Below are 21,849 nucleotides of genomic sequence, written 5' to 3'. Positions count from 1 at the left end.
AAGATTGCAGATTCTATCCAAAAGGACCGTCGAATTACGCTTCGACGGCTGTCACGGTCGCCACGTGGGGTTTATGGACCCTCGTGGCTCGTATCCGAAGATTGCAGATTTTATCCAAAAGGACCGTCGAATTACGCTTCGACGGCTGTCACGGTCGCCACGTGGGGTTTATGGATTCCGAAGTACCGAAAACCACGGGCTAATGATCAGGCAATACTAACGGCGACGTTGCGACGAGCGCTATTTCACTGTGACCGAACGTGGTGAGAGAAGAAGCCCTCCTTTCGACTTACCAGCCAACAGACGTCCCGCTTTCACCTTTGATGGTCGCCACTTACTTTAACCTTAACAAGTAAGAAGGTGGAAGTAGTCAAAGTGTTCCTTTGATGTAGGTACGCCCTGTGATGCCGTCAGGCTCGAGCCGTCCTTGATGTGTGCCGCTCCGTCCTTTGAAGATGGCCGCTGCTGCGACGCAAGTCAGTGTTGCGTCAGGTGTGTGCGAACAATGAAAATTCGCAGGAACTTGACTAATTGCTTTCACTCCTTTGATTTCAGGATACCGACGGACTGTCTCTACGTCCTAGGAACGGATTCACACCCGAAGGAGATACGACGTGGGATGCGGATACGTAGGTAAGTAACAGATCACGTTTTTTCAGGTTTCACTACGAACGTTTATTCAATAGCGTCCTACGCTTGAACTCTGTACAATGGCTACGGATTACACTCACTTGATTTCCGCACGACGGTTTATTTCACCGTTCACAAACACTCGCGATCAGTTCGCTTGCGACAAGCGTTATGCCGCCTATTAGTTTGCGCATTCGTTAAACGGTTTCGTATCGATTGTGATTTTATCGCGGACTAGATTTGCCGTGGCTTGTCTAGCAGTTGCACGCGTATACACTGATCGAACGAAATTAACGAGACAGTATTGTCCCGGACAAGTCGCACAACTTTCGCATGCAAAGATGCTACTCGCCTAATAACGGTATTCACACGACTGCCACTCGCGTTATCCCGAATCACGATAAGCGTAAAACAAAGTCTACGCTTCCGTAGGTACGTCTGTCTTCGAACCGTGCAGACTACGTCTGACTGTGCGATCGAGTTCGTACCGTGCCGACTGTGTCTAGTGATGTTCGCTCCCGGCTTTTATAGTACGCCTCCCGCTTGCCCTACCTTGGCCCGCCGGCCAATCGCGGAGCGGCGCCCCACCGCTGGGCTCAGCGCGAATCGCTGCGCGGCAGTGTAGCGCGTGTTCAGCGAGAGTTCCTATTTCGCATTTTATCGGTGTAAGGTGCGTTCGACAAGAGTTCCTATTTAACCAATTTTTGGTTATCGCTCTTTTATCGTGTCCTGATGTTCGGGATCGGTTCACTATCGCATAAACATGCTAAATAATTTATGAAATAAATAATGACGTACATTATCCTTGTGGGTGTTCCGTAAACGACTAAAATAAATTATTATTAAAATATTATCACCACAAGTTTGTTTAGGAATAAACGAATGTCTCGAATGTTTAACTAAAAATGCCACTAAACGTAAATAACTTTTTACAGGTAAACAAACGTAACGATAATGCCTCAACATTCGGGATTCTCGTTTATTCGACCTTAATATTAGCCTATCGGTTATATACTTAATTTAACTAAGAGAATATATATTGGGTTAACTGATATATTTTAGAATATTTATTTTTTTGTGTTTGGCTCAGCGTGCATCCGATATAGATCATGTGTATCTTCTTTTTGGGCGTATGTCCCAAATTGACTTGGGATGCTGTTCTATCCCTAGGTCCTTTACATTTGAACAAAGATTCAAGTTTTTATAGGTTATGGGGTTCCAGGTCATCGGGAACCCTATCTCGACCTATGATCTCTCGGATGTCCGCTGAGACAATTTAAGGTTTAGTTTTTATTTGCTGTTTTTGTGTTTTTATATTACGACTTATAATTAGGCGTCCAAAGTCATCACCTGACTTTTCGGTAACTAAAAATTAGTAGAAACTAAAACTGGCTTTGGAGAGTCGTTTGCTCCGGGTTCACACTTGTATCTGATTACTTAATGATCTGGACTAGTGATCATGGTTCCAGCGCACCTCTATCGCATCTTGCGATTACGCCTTATTTGGACATTTGCGTTGGAGATTTTATTAACGCAGTTCTTGACTTACCGTCTTACTGCAAGTGTGAATTCGTTGCAAGCACTCTTCCAAATGCTTTGTAAATAAAATAACAAAAAAACGCATGGACGCGATCGCTTAACTTAAATTTACGATTATACTTATGCTATATACATATTTACATCTTTTAGGCGACTATCGTCCCGGATGTGCTGGGATCTCTCTGGGGACCTTGTTGACCATGGGTCACCTTGCTGAATGCGCTGAGATGCTCATCAGTCGCTCACCTGGTGTGTATCAGTTCTGGGTATTTAGATCACTTGCGATCGCTGTCGACTCACCTTCCGGATCATCTGGAATAGTGTCTTTGCCTGTTTCGACTGTAGCGGACTTCTGCGGATCGCGACCAGTGGTCGGTCGCAGGGTCACCACTCGACCTTGCCTTCACTGACTGGGTCACTACTCGACCTTGCCTTCACTGGCTGGGTCACTACTCGACCTTTTTTTTTTTGCGATCGGCGCAAGGCGGAGGAATGCATTTACGCATACCACGGTGGGTCGGCCCACCGGGTTATGTGGGACTCACCTATGCCCGGGGTACTAATTACCCCGGTACTGAGGCACCTCGCCCCGGCTAGTTTCCCCACGTAATCGAGCCATTGAAATGACCCGACTGCCGTAGAGATCCCAGCCGAGGCATCAGCCTCAGCTAGTTCTACCCACTAAACCTCCGCCCGGGTCTGATCACAAACCCCTTCTCCGTGATGCTGTCGCTGGAGGAACTGTTTGCCACATATCAACTCCAACGGCAACTGGATGCGTCGTTCCAAACGCTCTCTTCCATATATATATATATATATATATATGTCAAAGGGTTTGTTCCGAGACAGTTAAAAATCTTACAGTTTTTAAATACATTTTAATAAAGCAAACTGATTGTGACCTAAAAAAGTTAAATGTTTTTTTCCGTTCTCGAGATATTATGTTTTAAAGTCTTTCAAGACACTTGCATAATGGCAGCTTTCAGGACAATAGTGATTTCCAGGACTGCCCTGGAATAATTCTATGTATAATGGTGTATTTCAGGACAAATAACAATGTACGATGCTAAAAATGTTTCTATGTTAAGATAAATTCACATTATTACCCCATTTGTCTTGCTCGCTTTCAGGACGAAAGCGAGCAAAATAAACTTGGCCAATGATATTATGGATGCGTTCGGGGAAACGCGATTAGCGCTATTAACATTTCTCCTTCGTGTTTCTTCTTTCTAAACAAAAGGAAAAACGAAGAAAAAGAAACGCTGGTAGCGCTCTCCCCGAACACACCCTATGTGTATAATGTGAATTATCCTTAAAATACATGTGATCTAACCCTTATTGCAAAACGTTGGTATTACCGAATGCGACACATGCTGTGTGCCGGTTTTGTATGCAGGTTATATAGCCTTGAATTGCGCGGTACTAATATTAGTTTTGATGAAAATATTTCATTATTTTTGGTATTTTTAGCTTTTTACTTTAGCCAAACTATGTTTTCTTTACTCAAATTGAAACATACTAAAACATTAATAGTTGTGAAATCTACTAGTCTAATTAAAAAGAAAAAAGATTATTTGATAAAATTAGACAATGGAAACGATGGGTTGGAATATTTCTTTGTAAATCGGGTAAGTAAAATAAACTGATTGTGACCTAAAAAAGTTAAATGTTTCTTTCCGTTCTCGAGATATTATGTTTTAAAGTCTTCCAAGACACTTGCATAATGGCAGCTTTCAGGACAATAGTGATTTTCAGGACTGCCCTGGAATAATTCTATGTATAATGGTGTATTCCAGGATTTGAAAAATAAAATATTATTTAAAATTTTTGGATGTTTAGAACATTATAATAAATATAAATAATAATAAAAAATACAAGAAATTGCAATCATATCCAATTGGTTCAAATGAAAAAATATTTAACAAATGTTACGGAAAAAATGCAATTAATTTTAGTTATTTTCAGATGAAAGACACACTCTTATAGAAATAAAAAAGAACATAGATACCAACTCACCAAAAATTCTAATAAAGGATGTTAACAAAGGGTCAAGTGACCAATATGAAAATAATGAAACTACTGGTAATTTTTATATACTGATTTTTTTTATAATTATAATTATTGCCTATTATACTGCATAAATTATATGTGAAAGATCAAATTCTTTAATATTGTTACTTTTAGTATTTAAATACTGAAGTTTCAATATTCTAGCACTGTGCTGTAAGAGAATCTTTGTCGAAAGTATATATCTTAAAATATATCTTATCAGACCTCTATTCTAATATTAAGTAAATCAAATGATACAATAATTTAAGCATTTAATAGAATCTTAATTTAATTTTAATAAAATAAATTTAATTTTAAATAATAAAAATGTATTGCGTGTGAAGAAACATAGAAATGATACTAACGCTATACTAATTATAAGTAATTTCTATACTAATAATTTGTAACAATCTTCAGAATTGCTTCACAAAGTAAATTTAAGAATGCACAGTTTAACATTGTAGATGCAGTTGGTTCACTGATGCAATTTAGAAGAGCAGTGAAAGATATAATAAATTGGATATATGTATCATTAACAAATTATGAAGTATGTAATAAGATAACATAAAGTAAAGTAATTTAATTTATTTCAATAAAAATATATTTAAAAAATGTGTATTATGTTATAATATTATTAAAAAATTGTTATAAATAATGAACTGCTATTCTACCCAGATAGCACAATAGTTTGCAAAGAGTTCAAAAGAGTTCGCAAAGAATTTATTGAAGCTTCACTAAATTCTTTGCGAATTCTTTTGAACTCTGCGAACTATTGTGATATCTGGGTAGCATTACGCAGTAATGAAATCTTTGTCGAAAGCAATTTTTAATGGACACAAACAACAATAAAAGCCATACGTGTAAATTATATTATTAAGAGTAATATTTACAAAGATGTTTTTGAATTATTTGCAGGTAATGAGCCAATTAATATAACAAATAATGACAAATGTGCTTCCAATGCAGACACAATAAATCAATTTCATATTCAACATGAGGAATCAAATACTATAGTAAACTCATATTTAGATTTGGATGTGAAGTCCGATTTTCACAATGATAAATTACAGAGCAATGTTATAACTAATAAAAATTTACAAAGTCATACATTAGATAAAACTAAATCTTCTAAAACCTATCCTCGAATTATAGAAGACAAGAAATGCAAAATAAATATGACTATTTTATCAAAAAGTAGTGACACAACAGCAAATAGTTCATGTAATACATCTATTCTGGGGAATTTGGAACTTTCTGATGTAAATCTTTCTGATGTAAATGTTTCTGATATGAATGGAATAGACATAAATAATTTTGAAAATTGTGGTACAAATTTAAATAATAATAATGGAGAAGAAATGATTCACGAAGTACTAGCTGAAAATAAATCCACGTTTACATCTATCACTGAAAATACTGAACTGGACAGCACTATAGTACCATTTTGTGATTTAAACGGAGTTAAGAATTCTTCTATAAACAACGATATAAATAACAATGACAATAAATTATATTGCAGTAACTCACAAATTGAAAATGTCTCGCAAAATACAGGTATGTATATTTTTATTAATTTGTTCCTTTAAAAAGTATTTAATTATGTTCGCAATATTGGTTTCGCTAAAGACAGTATATTTACAGTATATTTAAAAAGAACAATATTATAAAAGTTAAATTTAGATTTGTTATTAAGCTTAAATAAAATATTTAATAATTTTTATCCATCAAATTATTACGTAGGGTAATATAAACTAATACTAATTTAATAACTAAAAATATAATATAAACTAATTTTTAATTTTTTTTCTTCGCTCACAATAATAAAAAAGTAACAGTTTACGTAGTTAAGCGTCGTTTACAATGAGATTTTAAAACGTAAGACGTAAGAAATTGAACAATCACAGACAAGATTAGAGAAGAATAATCTCTCTTCGACTGTATTAGTCAATTTCTTAAGTCTTACGTCTAAAAATCTCATTGTAGACGACGCGTTACATATCGTTTATAAATTCTTTTGAATTAAGCTAACTTAATGTAAATAATGTGGTATACTTTTTAAATATAATTTAACTTTAATTTGTTATTTTTAAAAATTAAATTCATTAAGTATTAACTTATTAAATTGTCAATAAATAAAATTTATTAATTTTACTCAATTATTTTCTTTACGTAGCATTTCTATAATTTGATAGAATAATTTGATAAAAATAAAGCATAATATTTTTAACATTCATATATTTTTAAAATAAAATCTTTTAAAATGTTTATTATTTCAGATTTTGAGAAAAATAAAATTTCTAATGTAAGCGATAAAGATTCATTTTATGAACCATCTATTCAGAGTTCAAATGATAGTGATATTGAACATACTGATATTGAAATAAATGATGATTTAGAAATTGCAAATAATGAATCTAGCATATTAGCAAATTCTTCAGAAAATGCAAACGAAAAAAATATGTTAGAAAAAGAATGAGAAACATGCAAAGATGATGAATTATTTGTAGAATTGTTTCAAGGGCCCAAAGGAGATAAAAAATATAATTTTTGCTTTTACTGCAATACTATGCAAAGTAAAATTGCTCGGCACCTAGAATTAAAACATAAAAATGAAGAAGAAGTAAAAATGTTTTTATTACTTCCAAAAAAATCTAGAGAGCGAAGAGATGCAATTAGTCAAATAAGAAAAAGAGGCAATTTTAAATATAATACACAGGCAGATTTAAATAACGGTTCCATGATTGTTGTAAGAAGACCTACTAAAGAAGAGAAGCAATGTGGTTCTTATTTTTTACCATGTTCTAAGTGTAGAGGACATTATGCAATACATAATCTCAGGCATCATTATCGCATTTGTGCTAAGAAGAAAGATACAACTCGAAATGTATTAAAATTAGCACGAAGCGCTGCACAATCTGTTCATAATCGTGCAAGCCATAAATTAAGAAAGGACATTCTTCCTGTCATGCGAAATGACAATATTTATAAATTAATAAAGTACGATTTATTAATTATACTATACGGAAATTACCTCTGTCAAATTCATAGATTGCAGCATTTAGGAGACCACATACGACGAAACAATTACGACTTCTTGGACGATATTTAGAAGTATTAAAATCAATAGAACCGGCAATACAAGAATTACAAATGCTATTTGACCCGAAATATTATGATATTGCTATAAAAGCAGTAAATATAATTGCTAAATATAATGAAGACACAGAATCATATGATATACCATATAATGCTACAGCTATGGGCACATGTTTAAAAAAATTATGTAAGATCTTAATCAACGAATTTATTAAACAACATGAATACGAAAAACAAAAATCAGCAAAAAATTTTCTAAAGATTTTAGAAGTCGAATATGGTAGTACCGTTAATAAAACAGTTACAGAAATACAGACTAGAAACAGTCGAAAGAAAAAAGTTAATCTTCCGAAAACATCAGATATCAAAAAGTTAACCAATTATTTAGAAGAAATAAGAGTATCTAGCATGCGAGAAATAAAAAATAAATTCACGTTTTGTGCTTGGAAATCACTTGCTGAAGCAATATTAATAATGATTCAAATTTTCAATCGGCGACGTGCAGGAGAGATAGAAAGAGCTTACATTGTTGATTACAAAAATTTCATAAAAATTACAAAAGAGGATGAATTATATAAAAGGTTACCACAAAAAGAAAAAATATCTGCTTTAAAGTACATTCGTTTCACAATTCGTGGCAAGCTAAATCGGAACGTCCCAGTCCTTTTGAATGCTAAAATGAAAGAGGCTTTAGACATAATTTTAAGATATCGGAAATTGGCAGGAGTAAGTTCAAAAAATCCATATATATTTGGATTGCCAGGTGCAGATAAAAAACGATTTAGATATTTAAGAGCGAGTAAATTGATGCGTGAATTTGCTAATCTATGTGGAGCAGAGAACAAAGAAAGCTTACGTGGGACTATTTTACGGAAAGACATGGCAACAAAATGTTCACACTTACCAGATAGTGAAATTTCTCTCATTGCTGATTTTATGGGTCACCATAAGGATATACATAAAAATATTTACAGACAGCCTGTAGTAGAATCTGATATTTTAAATATGGCCAAAATTTTAGAGAAAACTCAAGATATATCTACACATAACACTGATATTGACACTACTAATAATACAAATACTAATACTACTAATTCAAACAGTACAACAGATGCTAATACTTCAGAGAATAGTATTAACGAAATTCAAAGCTTAGGTATTTTAAAAGTTCTTCAATTCTTTTATAATTTTAGAGAATACTTTTATAATATTATACTTATTGTTAGTAATTGTATTAGATTGTATCATATGGAATTGCTGATATTTGATAATTGGATTATTTCGTTCGATTTAAAAAGCTCGAATAAAAAAAGGAATATACAATTTAATATTAAGTAGACAGAAAAATATTATTGCTAATAATGTATATTTTGAGTGTATAAAATCTATTTCCTTAAAAGTACAACATTTTTATTTTGACACAAAAACGACAATTTCATATGATAATCTATCATATATATATAAATGAAAAAAGAAAATTTGTATTATATATTTTTTTACATAAAGTTTATTTTTAACAATATAGTTGAAGACGAAGCATCAGAGAATAATTTGCCAAAGAAAATTTTGCTAAAACAAAAAATGTAAAAAAACGCGCCATAGAAAATATAAATAATTCAGATGAAGAATGTGCGCCAAAAAAGAAACGATTCAGTAAGTCAAATAATATTACAATTATACATGTATATAAAATCATTAAAGAAATGCATACCTTTTTCTTAATATTAAAATTACTTTTCTTAATTTGTGACGATATATTTATAGATTTAATTATAATTTATGTTTAGCACCTCCTTACGGAAAGACCAGAAGAATACGTTGGACTTCTGAAGAAAAGCAAACAGCTTTATTACTCTTCGAAACGAATATTAATAATTCTACTTTACCTTCGTTAAAGGAAATAATATCCAAAACGCGCAAAAACATTTTGAAAAATCGACAGCCAGCAGCAATAAAAACTTGGATACACAATCAATTTCGCAATAAAATATAAATGTCATTAAATAAAAGAAAATTAAAAGTCTTTAAGTCTTAATAAACATAAAGTAACTTAACATAATAAAAATAATTGTGTACAATAAATAAATATAATTACAGAATTATATTTATTTACACAATTATTTTTATTATGTTAAGCTACTTTATGTTCATTAAGACTTAAAAACTTTTAATTTTCTTTTATACTTTATCACTTATACTGATATTACATCTAAATAATCTGTTTCTATGTTTTTTAGTATCGCTTTTTAGTATTTATTCAGTTTTGTTTATTTATATATAAATGTAATATCAGTATAACAGTAATAAAGTGTATGAATAGTCATAAACGTGATAAAGTGTAAAAGAATTATTTTTATTTACATATTTATTTTTATTATAGTAAGGCACTTTGTGTTTATTAAAACTTAGAGACTTTAAATTTCTTTTATTTTTAATTATTTTTATTGCGTTAAGCCACTTTGTATTCATTAAAACTTAGGGACATTTAACTTTCTTCTATTTTGTATTATTTTTATTGCGTTAAGAAACTTTGTGTTCAATAAAACTGATTGTTAGAGTCTTTAAATTTTCTTTTATTTTTAATTATTTTTATTGCGTTAAGCCATTTTGTGTTCATTAAAACTTAGAGATCTTTAATCTTCATTTACGTAATTATATTTATATTTTATAATATTACTTTTTAGGAACTCTTTTATATCTTAGCGCACAGCTTAATTACATACATTTGTAATTACATTAAATATTTTGAAATGAGGTAAATGTTAAAGTAACTATTCTTTCCGTATAAGTAACTATATTTTTAAAAATAATTTTCTTTTATACTAAGACAATGTACTGCAAAACATTATATATTTATATGTAGCTTTAATTTTTTATGTAATATTTGTAATTCATATAAAGATATATACTTTTTCGCCCGCAGACCGCGATATCGAATATCTTTTTAATTCGATTTATATTTTTTTAATTTGTAAGTTCTGTGATTTTTTTAATTTGTAGGTTCTGCGAATATTTGTTTCTGAATTAAAACAGGATAATTATATAAATAGTATAATATAATAATTAATAAAGAATAAATTTTATGATGCACGTTTAATCATGTGTTTCATTAATTTCCTTGAGATTAAAAAAAATACATTTTCTTAGAAACAAAATTTTTTTACTTATAAATTAAAGTGTATTTATTAAAAATTTGTCTTAAATATACTTAGACGAAAATTAAGTTTCTGCTAATATACAATGTTCTCCTTTGTATTGATTATTGTCTATTGACTTTAAACAATCATTAGTCGTAAGCGCAAATATAAATAATTTTATTCTCTTATAATTATTAATAAAAAAAATTTTTTTTAAATCATTAACAAAAAACTTAGAATAAATGTACTCGAAGGTACGTTGTTTCTCGGATGTTTAATGTCATATTATTTACAATTTGTTTTTGTCCTGGAAATGATCGCTAGGCCACAAAATGGGATATTTTTTCAATTAATAGGCATACAACGAAGCGAAAATAATATTATACATATACAAATATTACTTATAGCTATTCTTTCCATGCTTCGTTGCCTGAGATGCGTGTATCGTGTTATAGTGGGCTAATTTTCACGTCGTGTGCCGATATTCATATTGATAAGAATTACAAATATTGTTATTAAGAATTATTCAGGTTTATTGAAGAAAGTTAACTGTTGTTGTCAGATCACGTTTTCAAAAGTTATACGTCCAATGAATTAAATCTAAAAAAGTAAATATTATTTTCTGGCCTAATGTTCGTTTCAAGAGCATAATAGATTATTATCTATTATAACAAATAATGTGATATTAAATATATATAGTATAATATATATAATATATAATATATAGTATAACAAATAATGTGATATTAAATAATGATATTAAATAATTTGCCTCGAAATATAAATTATCCTGTAAGTATTGCCTCACAATGAGATGATCTTGCTTATTATTCTGTATAACGGGTTGCAAGTCAAAAGATATTTATTGTTTTCTGGAAAATTTAAATAAAAAAATCATATTATGTAAAAACCCATTAATATACTTATATATTACAGGATAAATGTATTCCAAAGCAAATTATTTATTCAAGTAATTATATAATATTACATTATTTGTGAGAATTTGGTTGTGTCCTGTAAATGAACGTTAGGTTATTTACCCCCAGAAAATATGTACACTTTTTTTAGATTTAACTCATTGGACGTACATATTAACATTTAAAAACACGATCTGATAATAACAGATCTGATAATTAATTAATTTCCTTCTGCGAATATGTGTAATTCTTAACAATACAAATCATTCTTAACAATATGAGTATATCAGCACGCGGCGAGAAAATCAGCCCCACTATTACGCAATACACGTGTCACGCATATCAGGCAACGACATATTGGAGGAATGGTTATATAAGTAATATGTGTATATGTATAACATTATTTTCGCTTCGTTGTATATCTGGTAATTGAAAAAAATATACAACCATTTGTGGCCTAGCGTTTGTTTCCAGGACATAGCGGGAAAATTAGTTCATTATGACGCTATAAGTATCACGCATATCAGACAACGAAGCATTGGAGCAATGGCTATGTGTAATTAGTGTATATGTATAATATTATTTCCATTTCGTTATATGTCTGGTAATTGAAAAAAATACAATTATTTTGTGGCCTAGCGTTTGTTTCCAGGACACAACAAAATTTTTATCAATAATACAATATTAAATATATAAATGAAGCACTCGGCTTGGACATTTATTCTAAATCTCTCTCAAATGAATTTCATTTTTTATGTAGATTATTCATCCATTTAATTTGAAAGTGACTTGCATTATTCCTATTATACAGATGTTCGATAATATATAAAAACGATAAAATCTCGCTGCACGAATATTAGCGTTAGATGGGAAGATAAGTGAGCGATGACAGTCTATTGTGACGCGATATGCGTCATGCATATCATGTTACAATAGACTGATCTCATCGCACTAGAATAAATGTCCGAGCTGAGAGTGCTCCATTCAACTATTTAATATTGTATTATTTATAAAAATTTTATTGTGTCCTGGAAACGAACGCTAGGTCACAAAATGATTGTATTTTTTTCAATTACCAAGCATACAACAAAGCAGATATAATATTATACATATACACATATTACTTACAGCCATTCTTCCAATGCTTTGTTGCCAGGTATACGTGATATTTATCGCGTCATAGTGAAGTAATTTTCCCGCCATGTCCTGGAAACGAACTCTGATATATTTTTATCAATTACCAGGCATACAATAAAGCAGAAATAATTTTATACATATACACATATTATTTATAGCCATTCCTCCAATGCTTCTTTGCCTGATATACGTGATATTTATCGCGTCATAGTGAACTAATTTTCACTCAATGTCCTGGAAACAAACTTTGATATATTTTTATCAATTATACCAGGCATACAACGAAGCGGGAATAATATTACACATATACACATATTACTTATAGTCATTCCTCCAATTCTTCGTTACCTGATGTGCGTGATATGTATTGCGTCATAGTGCGCAGATTTTCCCGCTGTGTGCTGATATACTCATATTGTTAAGAATTACACAGCTTCGCAGAAGAGAGTTAACTGACATAGCCAGATCGCGTTTTCAAATGTTAATATGTACGAGTTAAATCTTAAAAAAAGGTAAATATCATTTTATTTGGTCTGTGTTCGTTTTCAGGGCACAACCAAATTCTTACAAATAATGTGACATTAAATAATGATATTAAATACTTGAATAAAAAATTTGCTTCCTAATGCATATTTTATGAGATTGCGTCACAGTAAGATAAACTTATTTATTATCGGATACTCTGTATAACGGGTGTGCAAGTCAAAAAACAAATTGAAGCATATCTTACTTTTTGCAGTTTTGTTATGAGTAAGTTACATTTTTTATAAATAAATATGTTTTTATGTCATTTGTTTTCAATATTGGTATGAAAAAGTCTCGCTTAAAACCAAAATAACGTTGGTGCAACCGGGAATAATTATAGCATCTAAAGGACCACGCACAAATCGTAGGGAAAAATGGATATCAGTCGATTTGGTTGAAAATTTAGTATGATGTGTATGACGTCCTGATTCAAAGTTCCAATGGGCACAAGGTTTGTGTGACCAGTTTTCGAGATATGGGGGTCAAATGTTGGAAATATAGTCATTTATTTATTGAATTAGACGCAATCGCTACGGTTAGAATTCACGGATCAAAATGAAAATTAGTCAGAGTCCCTTGGGACAGTACCCGATAAAAGAAATTAATAAATATGTGTATATACAGGGTGTCTCTAAAATCTGTCCCCGCCCCTGGATTTTAGAAACGACTGTAAATATGAAAAAACGTTTTAGATGAAAGTTGTAGGGTTCGAAGCGAGACATAAGAAGATACTATTGGTTTGTTCTTAGGCTGCGTTGTTAAGGTCACATAAAGGTCATCGCCATTTTTTTAAATGGAATTACAATAATTGTTTTATGTACGTAAATTCCTTGTAACATTCTGCATAAAAAGTTATAAGGATAACATGGTCAATAATTGCATCGTTTACGAGATATTTAATATGTAAATCTGACATATTTTGACAAAATATAAGATACCTCATGAAATATTTATTTTTCGATAATCTTACTTTGATACTTTTATGTATAGAATAATGAAACGAATCAATTGGTGCAAAAAAAATGCATGATTGTTTATAACAAAAAATGTGTAATTTGCAATGTACTTTTTGTTATAAACAACCATGCGTTTTCTTTACACCAATTGATTCGTCTCATTATTCTGTGCATAAAAGTATTGGGGTAAGAACATTGAAACAAATATTTTACAAGGTATCTTATGTTAAAATGTCAGATTTACATATTAAATATCACGTAAGCGATACACTTTTTGGCCATATTATCCTTACTAACTTTTTATGCAGAATGTTACAAGAAATCTATTTACCTAAAACAATTGTAATTCCATTTGAAAAAATGACTATGACCTTTATGTGACCTTAACAACGCAGCCTAAGATCAATAGTATCTTCTTATATCTCGCTTCGAACCCTACAACTTTCGTCTGAAACGTTTTTTCATATTTACAGTTGTTTCTGAAATCTAGGGGCGGTCAGATTTCGGAGACACCCTGTATATACACATATTTATTTATCTTTTTCATCGGGTACTGTCCCAAAGCACTCTTTGATTAATTTTCATTCTAATCCATAAATTCTATCCGTAACGATTGCGTCTAACTCGATAAAAAATGGCTATATTTCCAACATTTGACCCCCAATATCTCGAAAACTGGCTACACGAACCTTGTGCCCATTGGAACTTTTGATCAGGACGACATAAACTACATCATACTAAATTTTTAACCAAATCGACTAATATCCATTTTTCCCTATGATTTGTGCGTGCTCCTTTCTATTTAAATGTTTCATCTAATTTTACAGAATACAATTAAACTTTAGTAAAGAATTTGCATGTCAACAGTGTTACGAACTACATATATGCACAATAATGTACACTAACATTGTCTGACTGCATTTCTTTGATCGTATATATCTACGTTAAATGCATTAAATAATGGAAAAAATGAAAATAAATTATTTTGTGGCCTAATGTTTGTTTCCAGGACACAAAGGAATCCTTATCCAAAATATTGTAATATTACCGATTATATACGTATATATTGATTATTGTTCTTATCAAAATTAAATAATATATTTCTTATCCTTCAATTGTATACAGGTGTTTAACATTTGTATACATCTGTTTCTTTTGTATATACGTTTAAATATGCAATTCCTATATGTATATACATAAGTTTTCCAGGACTGTCTTGGAAACTGCCATTTGACATATAATTCTTCCAGGTCAGGCCTGGAACCCTGCAAATGTCTCGGAATATGTCAATAAATGTCGGGAAGTGTCCCAGAATAAACCTTTTGACATATATATATATATGTGTTCACCCTACCCCGGTAATCTTCGACTACCCCTTCAAGTTCTTAAAGAAAGAACCTTACCCTATCGAAACTGGTTGGCACATAAGTCCACCACCCCCCTTTATATTAAGTTGGAACATTTTCCATAAGTTTCCCCTTACATCCCTTAAAAAAATATATATCCCCGTGCTAGAAACAGTTAGGGAAAGGGAAGGAAGCAAGGAAAAGGAAAAGAAAAGGAAACGAGGGAAGGAAGGAAGGAACACGAGATGAAAGAATGAAAGAATGAATGAAAGTTCCTGCTTGAGAGAAAGTCGCCCTATCACTCTACTCAATTCTTTTGAGTCCCCTCTGTTAACCACCTTATCAGGCAATAGGTGATCCTTCCCTGCTGGAGTCGAGAGAGCCAGCAAGTGCCTCGCGCGCTTGCCTCTTCCTCTCTCTATCCTCTTTTGTCCTCATGACGTTCCCGGCGAACCGAGACATCGCCTTCCAGGCCTCCTCGCTCGTGCTGATAGCCCGCACCACTGTTTCCAAACTGAGGTCTTGACCGATGACCCTCGAGAAGGACCTCCCTATCCGCCGACCACGCGCTACACTCCCGCACCGTGTGTTCTGCGGAGTCTACCCTGTCCTCCCCACAGTGCTCACAGACCGGGGAACTCACTTTCCCTATACGGTATAGGTAGGTCCCAAAACACCCATGTCCGGTAAGGATCTGGGTGAGATGGAACGAGATACTACCGTGGCTACGATCCAACCACGCATTCAAGCTAGGGAGGACCGCATCCCTAGTGCGAGCTCCCGCTAACAACGGTCGTTGAAGTTGGATGCCCCATTGACGCCTGGTAAGAAGCACCTCCGATTCCCGAATATCCTTCATCGAATTCTCGATTCCCTCTTCCTCATTACTCCGTAGGTCTTTCGTCCTGAGATAGACTCTCCTTCTCATACACGCCATCAAATGCAGTGGCGGAATTCGTGCCAATATAGACGCTGCCTCCAGAGAAACCGTTCTATAAGCCGAAATGACCCTTAGGTTGGTGACTTTCATTACTCTATCCACCTTCTCCCTACTCCTTCTAGCCAAAGTTAGGGAGTCGCACCAAACGGGCGCAGCATATAATACTATTGAGAGGACTACATGTGCGTAGAGTTTTCTCTTTGTTTCCTTCGGACCTCTTAGATTCGGCATAAGTCTCCCCAAGGACCTTGCCACCCTCGAGACTTTTGCTTCAACGTAATTGAAATGCTCCTTAAAATTCAGCTTGTCATCCAAGATTACTCCCAGATATTTCATGGAAGTTTTTGTTTGGATTGCCTCTCCTCCGATGTCCAGCGTTGGCAGTTCCCTGGGTCTTTTCCGACAGAAAAGTACTGCCTCCGTCTTTTGTACTGCAACCAATAGTCCAAGCTTTCTAATGCGGTTTAAAACCAGCCCTGTCTGCAGCTTTGCTCTTGCCGTGGCCTCTACCACTGAATTCGCAGTGGCAAGGATGAGGGTGTCGTCCGCGTAGCATATCAACTCGCACCCATTAACAGGGTTTTCCTGTAGAATGCTGTCGTACCCTATGTTCCAAAGGGTTGGCCCCAGGACCGATCCCTGCGGGACTCCTGCCGTCATACGCCTTACCACCAAGTTGCCCCTACCGTCGATATACTCTACGGATCTGTCGAACAGATAACTGTCTATAATCCTACGTAGGTATTCTGGAAAACACCTACGCTGAAGGGCCTCTCTAATTGTCTTCCAAGGTAGCGAGTTGAACGCATTGCGTATATCAATGCTGATCGCAATAGTGACTTCACCCTCATCCATTGCCTCCATTATGATCGATTGCACATACATCAGGGCATCACATGTGCTTCTACCTGCACGGAATCCATACTGGTTCTCCGATAGGGAGAAGTCAGGGTTTTCGTCCATCCATTGGTTGAGTCTCTCCACGAGAATCTTCTCCATAATCTTGCCCATTTTGTTGAGAAGGCATATGGGTCTTACCTTGGGCAGTTCTTCCTCTGAATTTCCTCCTCCTTTGGGGATCAAAACTAGTAGGGCTTTCTTCCACTCTTTCGGAAAAGTGCCCTCCTTTAGACATTGATTATAGCACACCGTTAGATGTACTATCGTGTCTTTGGGTAATTTCCCAAAGATCTTCATTTTGATCCCATCAGGACCAGGGGCGGTATTGTTGCCCGCTTTCTCCTTTATAACTCTCGCTACCTCATGGTAAGCGATGGCCCATTCTTCTTTCCATTGCCATTCCTGCCACAGCAACGCTGGATTGACCTCGCCTCCATGTGGGAATAGAGCTTCTATTAACAGGTCAAGGACCTCTCCGTCCAGCGTCTCCGTCAGACTTGAGGCAGCTGTTCGAAGCTTCCCCAGCACCAGCTTATAGGGCATGCCCCACGGGTCCGATTCAATGGTGTCTAACAGCTCTTGCCACGCCGCTTGTTTTGCCTTATTAATTTCGAATCTCAGCTTCCGCCTCGCTTCTTTATGATCCGTCCAAAGTTGGTATATGCGTTCCTCAGGATCGTGCCTTTTTTTTTTTTTTGTGACGCTGGGGAAACCGTCATAATACCGCGCACCCTCGGGTAGGGGTGCAGGTTATGTGGGACTCCTTGTTCCCCTTGATCGAGCCACGAATGGTTCGACCAGGGGGCCCAAGACCTACCTCACTAAAACCCCAGCGGGTGTTCTTCCCGGGCGTTGGATAGGGGACGGCGAGGATGCTGGATCCCATGCCGTCTCGCCGTCCCCCCGCCAAGCCGTCTCCGGGGAGCTGCCTCGACCTTGCGGCCGAAGACCCCTCCCCGACTGCACAGTCAATGACTGTGCGGTTCCCTCGCGGTTGCGGCGCGGGGCGAACACCTGCCCCACGCCGCGCCCTCCCAAAGAGTTTGGGGGGCGGGGCCATGGCTCGAGAGCTCCCGCTCGAGCCATCGCCCCCCGTCAGGATCGTGCCTGATTTTCGCGCGGGTCCAAGCACGTCGTGTCATTATCGATGTCTTACGAAGTCCCTCTATTTCAGGCTTTCACCAGTAGGCTTGTTTCCTTGATAGTCTCTTCTTCACTCTAGTGGTGGCTGCGTCGCTTGCGTCATGGATGACCCGTTTGATCCATCGTGCTCTTCGGTCCGCTGAGTACTCTTCTCCCGGAGGGTCTGCGCTGTTCCAGTTAATAACGGCGCTGAACATCTCCTCATCCATTTTGGCCCAATTCCACCTTGGGTGTCTATATCTCCCTTTGTTATTTCTGGGAGCCCTTCCACCAGCAGAACCTCGACCCATTTTCATGCTTATGTACTGGTTGTCCGAGAGCGATTCAACCCCACTCAGAACCTTCCACTCGTGTATACGATTGCTGATGTCCGCGGTAGACCACGTCAGGTCTATAATTGACCATCCTTGTGGTCTGACGCAGGTGGGCGTGTTGCCAGTGTTGATTAGGCGAAGATCGTGTTCCACCGCCCACTCGCACACTAATTCACCCCGCCTATCCGTGTGGGGAGAGCCCCACTGAGAAGACTTCGAGTTAAAATCCCCACAGATGAGAGTCTTCCCCTCTAGCAGTCTCACGGCTACTCCAAGTTCGTCCAAAAATGTGAGGAAATTCTTACTGTCACAATTGGGTGATATATAGCACGCGATAACATTTATGCCACCGTGTTTGGCTACCACAAAGTCTTGAGCTCTATATATTAGCGAACACACCTGGGTCTCCCTCGACGCTCTCCAGTGTATCGCTGCCAGCCCGTTACTGCTTCCAAACCAATATGGATTTTCGGGTATACTCCGTGGTTCCGAAATTGCACATATTGCAATGTCCATCTCTATCATGTGCTGGCCGAGTAGTTGTTGAGCTGACCAGCTGCGTGCCAAGTTGCACTGTAAGACGTTATGCATCTGTGGCTGCTACCTCCTCGGGCCTCCGTCCCGGTTCTCCATAGGCTCCGAAGACTGTTGAGGTTGCGTGCTTTTTACTGTCGCCTTGAAATCAGCTCTACACAGCGCTGTACCGATCCGATGATTAGAATCCTTCCCCTGATCCGCGCACAGAATACAGCAAACCGGGTTCGTGCACGTTAAGGCTGGGTGCCCATCTGTTCCGCATCTGTAACAAGTACGACTCCTGTCTATAGTGGACGTGCACTTGGTTCGTAAATGGCCATGACCCCAGCATTTAAAACATTGAATGGGTCTGGCCTTCAGCATTTCTATGCGCGCCACCGTCCAGCCTATCTTTATCTTGCCTGTCTGCGAGGCTTTATTTGCCGCCCCCAGAGGGCATTGCGCCCATACTGTAAACAGCCCGTTTGTCATAGGCCTTATAACCCCGACTTTCACCTCACTTGGTGCACATCCACCTGTCGCAGCTATTACACTTGCTACTTCATCCGATGCCACCGAATCATCGATGCCGATTAAGCGAACTTCTCCTTTGATAACTGGTCGTGTAACCGTAGCAGTATCACCCAGGATATCGCGAACCTTTTCTTTAAGTAATTCAGCCTTGGCGGCCTTATCCTTCCCTGGAACCTCAATTATTATTCCTCCGCTTGCAGCATGCCTGACTGTCGTCTTTTCTATTTCCAAATCCGGCAGCTTGATTTCATCCCTTAGCTTCTTTAATGCTGTCGCGTAAGAGAATCCCTCCGCAGTTCCCTTAATCGCCACTGCCTTGGCGGTCTCCTTTTTTTTGCGGCTGGTCTACCATTACCTTCCATCTTTATGTTATTCCTCGCATTGCTAGGATCTGCCACCAACTGCTGTCTTTGCGGCTGCTGCTGTTGTTGCTGCTCCACGCGTGGTTGTTGTTGCTGTTGTGGCTGTTGTTGTTTAGCCCTCTTCCGTAGCAGTTTCTTCTGCTTTTTACCAGTGCTGTCCATTCCATATCTTCCGTTTCTTCCCGCCGGTCCATGGGGGAAGGCAGGGATGGAAACTTCTCTGTGGTCAAGGGAGGGGCAATCTGGACGTTTCCGACCACTCGAGGGATCCCTCGAGATGGACTCGGTGGCCGGGACAAACCAGGATCGCCCCTAGGTGCTTGCCTAAGCTCGCGCCTTCTAGTTTGGAGCTCCACTATTTGTCTGGACAATTCCGCATCCAAACTGCGATCACGATCCGTCATGGTTCGCAATCCACTCTTCTCCACAGCAGGGATAGGTTTTGAAACGCTCTGTAATGGAGGTCTCATGACCGTTTCCCCCTCAATGTTAGCAGAGACGATCGATCTAACTCCGGCACTATTACTTCTGCTTCGGTTCCTCTTATCGAGTCTAATTTCAGATTCCTCTACTTTGCCAGGTCGGGGCTGGGCTTTTTGGCTCGTGTCCCTTCTTGGAGCTGCCTCCATTGGGGAAGTTGCCTTCTCCGAACGTTGGACGTCGAATGTCAGTGCATTCGTCAGATCTTGTACCTTCCTCTTTAGGTCCTCAATGTCCTTCCTCATACGGGCTGATTCACGCTTTGTGGCAGTCAATTCAGCCAGAAGTTCCGCATTGCGCCTTCGTAAGTATGCAGGATCGCCGGTATCCTCCAGCTTCTCAGTGAAGAGCGTTATCGCCTGCTTGATGACTTCGATCCTTTTGCGAATTTGCCCGCTCAGAGCACCCTGGTAGCTGCTCCTAGCCCTGATAGTGTCGATGTCCTCCAACCACTCGACTGCGGCTACACTGGCATCCGTCACCGTCATCATGTTCAGTTTATCTACCGTATGCAGAGGACGAAGCATTTGGTCTATTGTCGGCTCATCAGGTCGACGCTTCCGAATCGTCTTCTTAACAGAGGGCTTTTCGGAACCCAGCTTAGACTCCGCCTCAGAGCACGATTGGACTGGCTGATCCGAGTCAGTTGTGACCAACGCACGCGCTTGCTTCTCTTCCATTCCCAGATCTCTTTGTGATCTGGTCTTCCTCCCAGATGTTTTCTCATCATCCGTGATGATACATTTCACCTTACTTAGGCTGGACTTCCTTCTTCTTTGCGGCGCTGGGTCCTCTTCCTCCATACTAACGAGTTCTTCCCTCCTGCGTTTTCCCAGCAATGCAGTAGAAAAATCCATAGGATCGGTTGACTCTACCACGTGAGCATTTTCCGTCACTTCATCCTCAGCCATAGGCAATCTTCTAGGCGACATGGGTGGCACCTTAATTTCCGATTGGGTGTCCTCCCATCCTACTCCACTCTTAGGCCACAAAAATAAGCTCGTTTGGCTTTCTTCTTCTGTTTGTTCCAGATTAACAAACATATCTATACTCATCGCAGGAGCCTTGTCATCTCTCACGTCTCTAGCAGGCGAGGAACTCACGCTCCACTCGTCGATTATAGCCGCGATAGCCTGACTACCCTGGCAAATCGATTGTTCGGCCAGCTCCCTCTCAACTTGCTCAGCCAACTATTTATGGCAGCCTCCCCGAATCTCTCTTTCATAGCATGATGAAAACCGTGGGTTGGCGACTCTACTCTCTCCGAATCCCCCTCTTGACATTCATCCTGCGACACAGCTGCGGATGCGGCTAGCGGTTGCGCACCT

At 37.0% G+C, this 21,849-nt stretch overlaps 2 protein-coding genes across 2 annotated transcripts; one reads left to right on the top strand and one right to left on the bottom strand.

Annotated features, from left to right (window-relative positions):
• Window positions 1–5,051: 5,051 nt before the first annotated feature.
• LOC114933852 (uncharacterized) lies at window positions 5,052–9,358 on the top strand (the record flags this gene model as incomplete). The annotated part of the gene is given in 6 exon segments (XM_085479631.1): window positions 5,052–5,772; window positions 6,495–7,294; window positions 7,297–8,470; window positions 8,840–8,897; window positions 8,958–8,967; window positions 9,102–9,358. Coding segments are annotated over 6 exon segments (2,871 nt in total), but the record flags the coding sequence as incomplete, so codon positions are not given.
• An 8,992-nt stretch (window positions 9,359–18,350) lies between these two features.
• Window positions 18,351–19,220, bottom strand: LOC146724547 (uncharacterized). The gene has a single exon (XM_085479630.1). The coding sequence runs from the start codon at window positions 19,218–19,220 to the stop codon at window positions 18,351–18,353; it is 870 nt and encodes a 289-aa protein (XP_085335756.1).
• Window positions 19,221–21,849: the final 2,629 nt, after the last annotated feature.

The sequence above is a fragment of the Nylanderia fulva genome, unplaced genomic scaffold, assembly GCF_048542155.1.
Source record: "Nylanderia fulva isolate GAGA-0341 unplaced genomic scaffold, ASM4854215v1 Scaffold126, whole genome shotgun sequence".
NCBI classification, from domain to species: Eukaryota; Metazoa; Arthropoda; class Insecta; order Hymenoptera; family Formicidae; genus Nylanderia; species Nylanderia fulva.
Note: the sequence above shows the minus strand (reverse complement) of the source record. Positions and strands in the feature narration are given on the sequence as shown.

What these genes read in the sequence shown, in the direction of transcription:
- LOC146724547 (XM_085479630.1), bottom strand. Translation starts at nt 19,220, where the DNA reads ATGCATAACGTCTTACAGTGCAACTTGGCACGCAGCTGGTCAGCTCAA.